Source organism: Aedes aegypti, chromosome 1 (genome assembly GCF_002204515.2).
Source record: "Aedes aegypti strain LVP_AGWG chromosome 1, AaegL5.0 Primary Assembly, whole genome shotgun sequence".
Lineage (NCBI taxonomy): Eukaryota > Metazoa > Arthropoda > Insecta > Diptera > Culicidae > Aedes > Aedes aegypti.
The window spans coordinates 213,297,398-213,309,443 of NC_035107.1; the positions used below are offsets into that span (position 1 = coordinate 213,297,398).

A 12,046-nucleotide genomic window follows, 5' to 3' on the forward strand; every position below is an offset into this window, starting at 1 on the left:
AAGAGCAGAAAAGAAAGCCGGTAAATCAATATATGAATCACCATTATATGAAAAACAGTCGCAAGCACTTCTACCTACATAACTTATCTACAGTTTAGAAAATACCGGCATCTCATCCTTGCTCTGCTGGGCCATCACGGCATTGATAAAGTCCTCGCTTTGCAAATTGGCCATATTCATCTCTCGGATTTGATCCAACCCTTCCTGGTTGGTGTGATCCAACGAATAGACCATATTCTTCTTTGTTCCCTGCACCGCAATCGGACTCTTGCTCGCAATCTGCGTTGCCAGCTCGATTGCCTTTTTCAGCATCTCCTCACGTGACTCGAACACACTTGAAACCAATCCGCAAGCATGTGCTTCGTCGCTTTTGAATTTCCTGGCCGTCAGACAAAGCTCCCGGGCCAAGCTCTGACTGCCAATCACCTTCGGCAATCGCTGCAACGTTCCCACGTCCGCTGCCATTCCGATGTCCACTTCTTTCACCTGGAACCAGGCATCACGTGTGCAGTACCGTACATCGGCCGCTGTAATCAGATCCACTCCTGCGCCAACACAAGCCGTGTGAATCGCCGCAATCACCGGTTTGTAGCACCGTTCCAACGAACTGATCGAGTCCTGATACAGCTTTATCAGTCCTTCGAACAACCTAGCTTTCCGCCCGATGTCTTCGATCTCTCCCAACTGTTGCCCTAGTTTCATCATGTCCAAAAGGTCGATTCCCGCGGTGAAGTGCTTGGCACTGCCACCGGACAAGACAATGGCCCGACAATCCGGATCGTCGTGCAGTTGGCTGAAGCATTGGCCCAGCTCGATCCACATGCGCTTGTTGAAGGCGTTCAACCGATCCGGACGGTTCAGTTCCACGTGGACCACGAACGGTTGCGGCGTGGACAGCTTCAGGGTTTCGAAGTTGTACTTGTTGGCGGCGGAACATAGCGAACGAACTGGAAAGAAATAAGGAAAGCATTAAATGTGTAGGGGAAATCAGGGTAAAACCGACACTGTGGGTAAGATCGACACCCTTCAATTTTTCATGTTTTGAGCAGATTTTCATGCAATTTCCACCACGCTCTATCCTTACTTGTGAAATGTTGTGGTTCGGATGACATTACAGCTGACTCTACCAATAAACTGCCAAAATAAACAACAAAATCATATTGGATAACATAGAAGCAACAGCAGTTGCAATATTTCGCTGTTATTCTTTAACTATTTCGCGTGTGAAATTTTTAAAATATCATTATTTTTTCTGCGTCTACATCATCATTTACTATTATTACGTTCATACAACATGAAGGAGAATCTAATTTTTGGTTTTTCGATAGCTGAAAACGCCATTGAAAAATAAATATCCACTCGGGGTAAGATCGACACTTTCATTTGGGGTAAAATCGACACCTCTCTTTGCTTCATAATCTACCTTCAGGGAATCTTTCTCGTCGGAACACTTCCTCCGTAATTTATGGGAGTCTTTATTTTCAAATTCCAGTGAAGTTCATGGATGGCGAACTTGTTAACATGTAAAATACGACACTATATGACTTGCCACAAGCTATCATTAAGTAATAAAAAAATATATTTTCATGTTTCACGTTTCAACTTATTCGATAAAGCTTGGAGAAATTTGTCTCATTTGAAATCGAAGAATAAATAGAATTTGAAATGTTTTCACAAATTAATCCTATTGTTTATTTACAACGGTTCGACAGTTTTCAACAACTGAAAAAAAAAACACTTTTCTGTCTTGTTAAAATAAACAGTATTTATTTTTAAAACCAATCATTCGCCACAACTTCATCTTCGTAAACATTCCATGAACACAAATTAATCATATCCATGCGTATTCACCCCAATTTTATAATCTTAGCATGTGACATTTGAAATTTTCACATATATTTAGTGAATCTTCAGCCTCTCCTCAATAATTTACGTAATATGTGTATAATCCTTTAGAGGAAGGGGTCATAAAAGTCTAAAGTTATGCTTAAAGCATTCTTTTTAATATGCCACGTGATGGTGATGTTCACAACGCATAAACTCTATTCAAAGTGCATGTGTCGGTTTTACCCCAACAGGGTGTCGATCTTACCCGCATTCTCAATTGTCTCACCTGAAAATGATGAAATATCAATTTGATTTAAATCACTATATAACCTCAATATATCATCCAGCGATCGCAAGGATTGATAGATTTATAACCAATATGTGATTCTACAACAATTTTAGGTTCGTTTAACAAGCGAAAGTACACAAATTTTATCAATAAGCTTAGGGTGTCGGTTTTACCCCGAATTCCCCTACACTTGCATATTCCTCCTCTCATTTCTGTCGTTATGTTTGGGGCAGAGCGCGCTTCTCAGATTTGTGTTCAATGTTCACCATCAGGCATTGCAGGATTCGCTCTCATTTGAGTATGAAGCACGATCAAAGCAAGCAAAGAAAAACATCCCATCTGTTGCGGTCCACGATCGTCATTGTATCGCAAGGTGTAACAAGTCTGATAAATGGAAGCAGCGAGCGAGAGCCCCAAAGAGAGAGCTATGATAAAATCCATTTTTCTCGCTTGTTTACCGTTGGGGATAGGGGTTTTTCTTTACTGGCACGATAAACAATCTACGAACTTCCAATAGCAATAGTGCCCTCAGGCTTTTTTTTTTTTTTTGGTGTTGGGATTAAAACCACTGCGACCATGAGTTTGATCTATTGTGGTATACCCCTATTTAATTTGCATTCTTTCAGGACGACGAATTACCATTTGGGGTAAATGCCGTTGACTGATGATGTGAAGTACTCCAATCCGGTATGATTCTTAGAATGAAACCAATAACCAGATTGGGATTTTCTAACCAAATTTCAAAAGGGCTTAAAATGCCCTTATTGAAATATTGTCTTCTACGTACATATAACGCTGGACAGTCACAGAGCAAATGTTGTGAGGTCTCTATTTCACAGTCACAAAACCGACAGACACCAGTTTGACATCGATTGATTTTATTCAAATGATATCTTGTCGGACAATGTCCTGTGAGAAGTCCAATAAGTATGCTTAAAGATTTTTTGTTTAAACTTAAAAGTTTTTCCGTAACGTTTTTATTTGGAGTTATGAACAGTTTTGATTGCCTTAAGGTTTCTGTTGCAATCCAGTTTGACTGTATCATTTGATCCTCCCATTGTTTCAATTCCATTTGTATTAAACATTTGGATACACCGCAGAAGGGTTCTGGTCCTATGAACTGGACACTTGACCCTCTCCTTGCAAGTAAATCCGCTTTTTCATTACCTTCAATTCCACAATGGCCTGGTACCCAGTATAAATTAACCTGGTTCTTAACGGACAATTGCTTTAGCAGTGTTATGCATTCCCATACCAGTTTTGATTGGCTTGTGAATGATTTTAAAGCTTTCAGCGCCGCTTGGCTATCTGAAAATATGCAAATCCGTGCATACCTGTATTTCCTTCTCAGACACAAAGATGCACATTCTAGAATGGCATAAATTTCTGCAAGGAAAACAGTGGTCCATCTTCCCATTGGTATTGAAATATCAATACCTGGTCCTGTAATTCCAGCCCCGGTTTTATCATTCATTTTTGAGCCATCAGTGTAGAAAATTATCGATCCTGGTGAGATATTCGGACCCCCTGATTCCCATACTTGGCGGTTTGTTTCAACCACGTTATATGGTATATCTAAGTTCATCCTATTTTCCATCCAGTCTTCGTTCATTACTACCAATGGATTTATTGGAAAATCTTTCAGTATACTGAGATGCCCGAAAAGATTGCCTTCTAAAAATGTATGAGTTCTTTTCAGCCTTAGAGCACTCTTTTCAGCTTCCTTCTGTATATATTGATGTAGCGGAAGTTTATAAAGAGCTGCTTCCAAGGCTTTTGATGGTGTACTGTGCATTGCTCCTGTTATGGCCATGCAGGCTAAGCGTTGCAACTTTCCAAGCTTTCTCTGGGCCATATGTTGTTTTGTTTTTGTCCACCAAACTAGTGAAGCATAAACTATTCTGGGTCGTACTATAACCGTATAGATCCAATTAATCATTTTTGGTTTCAGTCCCCATTTTTTACCAAAAGTTTTTTTACTCACCCATAGAGCATTTGTGGCTTTGAGTATTACCTGCTCTAAGTGTAAGTTCCAATTGAGAGTACTATCTAGTATTACTCCTAGATATTTAACATTGGAAGAATATTGTAAAATACATCCGTTTATAGTCAAATTTTTTAAAGTAATCTTTCTTCTGCGAGTAAACGGCACCAAAACTGTTTTTGATGGGTTAATGTTCAACCCTTCATGTTGACACCACTGCCAAGTACAGTTCAATGCTGATTGCATTCTGTCAGTGATTATATTATCAAACTTTCCACGAACTATTATTACCACATCATCTGCAAACCCAATAACTTCGAAGCCTTTTTCTACTAGTTTAATGAGGAGATCATCAACAACAAGCGACCACAACAAAGGGGATAATACACCTCCTTGAGGACATCCCTTAGTGGTTTTTATTGTTATTGAAGATTCTCCCAATTCAGCAGATACTTCTCTATCATTCAACATTTTCATAATCCATATTTTGATACAACGATCGAATTGCCTTTTCACCATACAATTTTCAATAGATTTATAAGACGCATTATCAAACGCACCTTCAACATCCAGAAATGCCATAAGAGCTATTTCTTTCCTGTGAAGCGTGGATTCTATTTTTGTAACCAGTTCATTAAGAGCTGTGACTGTAGACTTATTGGGTTGATAAGCAAATTGATATTTACTGATAGGATTTGTTTGTAAGTATTTTGACTTTATGTATTCGTCTATTATCTTTTCCATGATTTTAAGAATTGTTGATGTTAGACTTATTGGTCTAAACGATTTTGGATTTGTTTTGTCTTTTTTCCCTGCTTTAGGAATAAAGACGACCCGAACTTGAGTCCATATTTTTGGTATATAGCCAAGACATAGGCTAGTTTAGCCCTCAGGCTTGGAGCATGTTTAGAGGGGTTTTGTCATGCACTACTATCCCCCCAATCTGATCAAACTTGTAGCAGTATACGATAAACAGTCTCTCATAATGTGCAGCATGTTATGATAGTTACAGAGAGCGATACGTGAGAGATTCTCTCAATTTTCTCAGGATTCAATCCCTGTTCACCATTTAACAATTTCTGGAAGGATTTCAGAAAGGAAATTCGAGAAGCTCTTTGAAAAGTTATGTTTTGTCTACGGACTACGTTGTGCTTTTGAACGGATGACGAGGACGACAACGATGAAGAACAAACTGGATCAACATTACAAATTGATTTCCTTCGGATTCGATCTCGATATATTCGGATGTAAGTTATAATTATTTTAATCCTCTAATACCCAACCCCGCCTTTAGACGGGGTACACACACTTTGGAATTTTGTGTATTTTTTCGTAGCTCGGAAATCAAAATGATTTTATTTTTGGCTTTTACCTTGACTCATAACACGCATATAAGAAAAGTTTTTTATGACTTTTGAAACTTTTTTGTATTTTTAGAAATTGTTTGAAAAATTGCATTCTTATATAACCTACAAATGCCTGGGCTTCATTTAACGTGTAATATAAAAAATCGTACCTTTTATATTTTTCTACAATTAACCTATCACAAAAGAAGAGCCTGGTGGTATTAAAATCATTTCATACCTGTTTTTCCGTTAGTTACACGGAAAATAAAATACGCTCCGAAAAAAAATTAAAAATTTAATATTTTTAAAATACCGTAACGATTTAAATTTTTATTATTGGTGACCCATGCTAGTGTAACCTCTGTACCCATATTAGGGGCTAAAGCTAAGTATGCAGTTCCGCTCAAGAAAAGTAAAAATTTCTGTGGAAGAAATGGTCAAGAAATTTTCTACAGTGAGCTCCATTTGAAATGACATTTCTTTTCGACTGCGTACTGCGCAGGCTTCTGGCACCACAATACTACCCCATGGGAAAAAAACGAGCCACTATCTTCGGTTCCCACTGGGAAGTGGTTCCCCAAGACAGTTCAATGTTAGTAAACAATTAGTCGTTTCGGGACAAACATTCTAGAATGGCGATAAAAATTGTGTGGGGGAAAATGTGTTTAATACTACTTTATGCTGATTTAAACAGACACACAGTTGCAAATGCTTGAAATATTGATTCTGAACGAAAATGTTTTTTTTATGATGAGCCTCGTAAACAGTTTGATGAAATGGAAAATTATTATTGATTCGATTTGGCCAAAGTGAGTAATTACTCTTGAGTTTCATGCTCACTACAAAAACATGGCTACTTATCAGTGGGCTGGTACTGCGATCAAAGAAAAATGCTTTTCTTGGCCATTTCTTGCAAGAAATTTTCCACGCATCGAGATAGGCGATTACTTTTCTGTTGAAGTGCATACTTCGCTTAAACTATCAAAAAACCGACGTCATCTTGAATTTCGGGCCGCCATCTTGGATTTTCAAATAATCATTTTTGGCTTCTAGACTACTTCCTTACACCAAAAATACCCATATTGCATTGTTTTGGAGCAGGCCAGCCCAGCGTACGGCCCTTGAAGGTTTGAAGATTCTTCTCGTATTTAGCTTGTTGACTCCATCAACTTGAAGTTAGAATACACTAAGGCTAACTGTTTAAATTTTCTGTTTAGCTTGGAAATTATTTAAATTAATTTCTCAAATCTTTTCAAATACATGATTTTATGAATTATTCAAAATCTTTTTCTTGTCTTGGATGTTTTGCAGCTAAATTTTAGACACGGTTGATTGGTGTTCTGATGATGGGTAAAATAGATATGCAAATTAATATGAGGAGATCGATTTAAGGTTCATTATCAAAAAAAAAATCAAATTTGATAGATTAATCTTGTTTAGATTAGGGAAGGTGCACCGGTATTCGCCATGTACCAGTTATTCGCCACCACAGATTATATACCGTTTTACGACATATATGGTTGCCAATTGTTAAGTGTTCGCTAAATTGCTTTAAGATGATACGTAAAAATTCTCGAAAACCGAAAAATTTTCTCATAAAATAATAGAAAAAAAAAAACAAAAAATAAAATTGTTGCTCATTTGTACCTTTTTTTTTGCCATGTTGTTCCTGATTCGCCATCCTCCATAAGAAAACAACGTAAGTGGCGAATTCAGGAACCGATATTTAAATCGTGGCGAATACTAGTGCAAGTGGTCCAGTATTTGCCACCACAATTGTTAATACAAAAACAAAGTTTCTGATTAGCTTTTATATGTTCCCTGCTGAGCATGGAGTGAAAGCTTTCGTTTGATGTATTGACAGAAACCAAAGGTTGTTCGCTTTATGTATAAACGATATTTTTCCTTAGGGTGGCCAAAACTGGTACACCTACCCTACAAAACTTCTCTCAATATTTAGCTGCAAAAGGCACATAAAATATACAAAAAATGTAAAAATGATGAAAATTTAATTAATTATTTGATTATTTGCGATCAAATAAATCTTGCCATTGATATCGCATTTGAAGAGTATAATGAACGAACTGAGCGTGAATTGAAATCATGTTCTAAAAATTTCTTTAATTACGTTAAAACAAAAGCCGAATCTGACAACTTTCCATCTAAAAAGCACCTTGATGATAAAATTGGTGTGAACCCTGAAGAAAGTTGCAACATTTTTCCAAGACCACTACAACTCCCTTTGGAAGATCCGCAAAACTGGTCGTAAAAATCATCCTAGACCACTGTGCGTTTTTTTAACACGTAAAAAATCATAATTATAGAACATATAAAACATTTAATACACGTATAATTGGGGGCCTTTCTTAGCCGAGTGGTTAGAGTCTACAAAGCAAAGCCATGCTGAAGGTGTCTGGGTTCGATTCCCGGTCGGTCCAGGATATTTTCGTAAAGGAAATTTCCTTGACTTCCCTGGGCATAGAGTATAATCGTACCTGCCACACAATATACGAATGTGAAAATGGCTTTGGCAAAGAAAGCTCTCAGTTAATAATTGTGGAAGTACTGAGAAGCAGGCTCTGTCCCAGTGAGGACGTAACGCCAGAAAGAAGAAGAAGAAGTATAATTTGTATTGAAATCAAAGACCAGCTGGATCACTAAAGTTTATTGCAAAATTAATCAAATTCATTATTATACAACGTAAAGGATGAATGTCAACATAGATAAATGTCATGACAAAGCATCCAGAAGATTTGAAAAAAAAAACTACGTGTCTAAGTTGATTTTTACGAGATGCCCTTTTTTTACGGTTGCTCCAGATCCTCTTAAGAGCTTTATAGTGGCCACCTATATTCAAGAACAATCCCAATCATCATCATTATGTTTAGAAATTGATTTATGTTATGTATTGAAAAAAAAAGCGCAGTGATCTAGGATGATTTTCACGAAATGACCATTTTAACGGATGTTCCGGGTCTTTCAGAGGCCATTATCGTGATCACTTAGGTCCATGAACAATTCAAACAATCTATTGCGTTTTTCAATAAGGAGTTCTGATGAGTTTGCAATAAAAAAAACTGTCTTGGATTATTTTTATTATTTTTACGGATGTTCCGGATTATCCGCTGGAGAACCACGTTGTTTACCATCGAAGCCAAGTATTCCACAACATGTAAGAGACTATTTCTGCACTAAACGGCACCTGTCTGATAAGATTTGAGTCACTAGCCAACAAATTCATTAAAAACCAAAGCTACTTGATCAGATTTGAGTGAAAAACAAAAGAAAACAGACATACCCACATTTTACAAAAACAGGGAGGGTTTTAGTGGGGTGGCACCAACGCTGAAAGCTAGTATAACTATTTCCATCTACTAAAAATCAAAAATTTCGAAAATCGGTTGTAGCATTGCTGAGAACGAGCATTTTGAAATTTGTAGTTTCATCCTGAAAATTTACGGCTAAAATTAACGTAACGCGACACCAAAACTTTGCACCTTGTCTAACTTTTCGAAGAATGGTCCGATTTTAATTCTTTTTTTATGGAAGCACGTATCTTGACGAGTAGGAAGAGAATCCAAAATATAAGAGTTCTATAACAAGTATTTATTTTACAATGTCGAAGATAAGGCAATTTTCGTAACGCGACACCATAATAATGTGACTATTTGAAAAAAATACGTTTTCAAAGAATCAAAAATTCGTTTGAAAAAATTAAACCCGCACATAACAATGCCATCTAATACCCTTCTAGTTAACGGGTAATACAATCATATTACACTTGATACACTATGATACAGGGCTCTTATAAAAAAAGTTGTTTAAGGTAAACATAAAAACATAAAAACATAAATTTGATTGAAAATACAATGAAAAACATACCTGAAAAGTGATATAAAGTTTATATAATTTATTGGTGAGAAATTGAGTCCGTGCTCTTGAAAATTTGAGCTTTGGCTTCGATTCATCTTCACCTTAATGACTCAATTTCTCACCAATAAATTATATAAACTTAGGTATGTTTTTCACTGTATTTTCAATCAAATTTATGTTTTTATACAATTCAACATATTTTCTTTCATGTTCTGCATGGCATTGGAAATATTTCACAGTTTGAATTTTTGATATCTTGGCGTAGATGTGCGTGGAATGTGTCATATGACAATAATTTGCATTAGGTACTATTCTGTGTTTCAGGTGTTTTCTCAAGACAAATTATACTGACTTTTTTCTAAGTTTTGAAGTCGAATTTAAAAGTTCGAATATCCCTAAATCTAAACTATCAAACAAAATACGTGACTTACCGGCTTGATTTTTCACTAAAGCGGATACGGGGCCTGTTGAATGACCTGAAAATTAAACTGTTTAGCACACAAATGTATATATCTAATTTCAATGCTTACCCAACATTTTTGCTGATTTCTGCAGAGCCGACACGTAATTTTTCATCATTTTCACTCCAAAATCGAAAAATAAATGCAACAAATTAGTAAAAATACAATAGCAAGCTCCCCAATGGACTCTTCACAGATAGTGGACTTTGATCCGTGGACCGTATGCCTGTATATGATGAAAGTCGTCTAGGTCTACTTTTCCTTCTTGTAGATAACTGACTAAGCTGTTTGGACGGTGGTCTCTGTATGCGGGCGAGCGGACCGAGCAAAGTGCAGTGAAGATTGATGTAAAGGCAGAGTAGTACAAAAACATTGGATGAGATGTATGGTGTGAGTATGTCTAGTATAGGGAATGCAATGGTAGATAGAGAATGAACAGTGAAAGGCAACCTATGAAAAAGTACAGGCGAAATCCGAGCATATTATGATACTAAATTTAGAACTTCTTATTATTGAAATCTGACTGATTTGTTTTGGCTGCCTGTTTTATTTCGTTTGAGTGTTTTTTTTTTCAATTGATTATTGCTTTCGATTGACTGTTTCTTTGCACCTATAAACTTTTTTAGTGTCTGTGTCTTAGGATTTACTGTTGCTTCCGATTGACTGTTTTTTAGATTGATAGATTTTTTTCTATTGGGAAGATCCAAATATGACGTCCATCGTTTTTCAGGATTTCTAGACCCCCTCCCCCCTCTGTCACGCTTATTCCAATACATAATACATGCACTGTCACACTTTCATAGACCCCCCTCCCCCAAACGATGGACGTCATATTTGGATGACCCCTTACTGTTTCTTTCGATTATCTTTTTCTTTGGGTTGACGGTTCCTTTAGATTGACTGTTTCTTTAGATTGGCTGTTTATTTAAATTGATTGTTTCTTTGGGTTGACTGTGTCTTTAGATTGACTGTTTCTTTGGGTTCATTATTTATTTTTGATTTACTGTTTCTGACAATTAACTACTTCTTTCGATTGACTGTTTCTTTGGATTGACCTTTTTTTCGGATTGACTGTTTCTTGGAACTGTCTGTTTCTTTGAATTGACTCTTTCCTTTACTTGTTTTTAATTATGAATCGTGGTTTACGGCCAACCAGCCGAGTGGAAGTTTAACAACTACCGAAAAGCTAAACATTACATATAATTTGCAATTGGATTAGATGGACAAATTGATGTGAAGATTTGCGAAAAAGTTATGTAATGTTTAGCTTTTCGGTAGTTGTTAAACTTCCACTCGGCTGGTTGGCCGTAAACCACGATTCTTAATTAAAAACAAGTATTTATCGAGCAACGGACTCATATTCCGTAACCGGTCGTTTGAGAACGTCGCGACCCATTGGAAGCCCACACAATAGAAACCTCAGCCAGCGCAGTTGCTGGCTAGTGTAGTGTGCTATTCCTATACCTAAAAACAATGCGCTCTCGGGCTAGGCATTGGATATATATAGAAAGCGTTGTGTTTGGATGGGCATCTAATTCTTCCGAAAGAGGTGCACTTTGCGAAAAAGGACCACGTGATTATTGAGCTGAAATCGAATTCAAGTTAACTTCTGCGTTCATGAGTCCTCTCATGGCGTAGTGGTAACGCGCCCCAACTAGAGATCGGGGAGTCGTGAGTTCGATTCTCACTGAGAAGACGTGTAACTTTTTCGCAAATCTTCACATCAATTTGTCCATCTAATCCAATTGCAAATTATATGTAATGTTTAGCTTTTCGGTAGTCTTTCCTTTAATTGTTTTTTTTTTTGATTGACTATTCCTTCGTATAGAATGCTTCTTTAGATTGACTTTATTTTGATTAACTGTTTTTTTCGATTGCTGTTTCTTACGTTTGACTGTCTCTTTCGATTCACTGTTTCTTTCGATGACTGTTTGTTTCAACTGTTTTTTTTTTTTGATTGACTCTTCTTTTAATTGACTGTTTCTTCAATATTGAATGTTTCCTTGTATTGATTTTTTCTTTGGAATGATTGTTTTTTTTTGATTGACTGTTTCTCCAGATATTTGTTTTTCGACTGTTTCTTTCGATTAACTGGATCTTTTGTCAATAAATCTTCAAGCAGGTTGATGGAATATCGATAAACAAATGAAACTCGAATTTAGTACTATACCATTTAATTCCACTAGAGTTTGTATCCTTTGGCAGATACGTGTATTTCCACCTCGACTGTAAGTCGAACTGTAACTTACAGTCGAGTTTAGTGCAC

The 12,046-nt window shown here is 36.7% G+C and overlaps 1 protein-coding gene across 1 annotated transcript; it reads right to left on the reverse strand.

Moving 5' to 3' along the window:
* Window positions 1–16: 16 nt before the first annotated feature.
* Window positions 17–10,111, reverse strand: LOC5576287 (delta(3,5)-Delta(2,4)-dienoyl-CoA isomerase, mitochondrial). The gene is made up of 3 exons (XM_001662527.2): window positions 9,850–10,111; window positions 9,751–9,795; window positions 17–947 (listed from the first exon to the last, which is right to left on the reverse strand). The coding sequence occupies exons 1-3, from the start codon at window positions 9,896–9,898 to the stop codon at window positions 88–90; spliced, it is 954 nt and encodes a 317-aa protein (XP_001662577.2). The 5' UTR covers window positions 9,899–10,111; the 3' UTR covers window positions 17–87.
* Window positions 10,112–12,046: the final 1,935 nt, after the last annotated feature.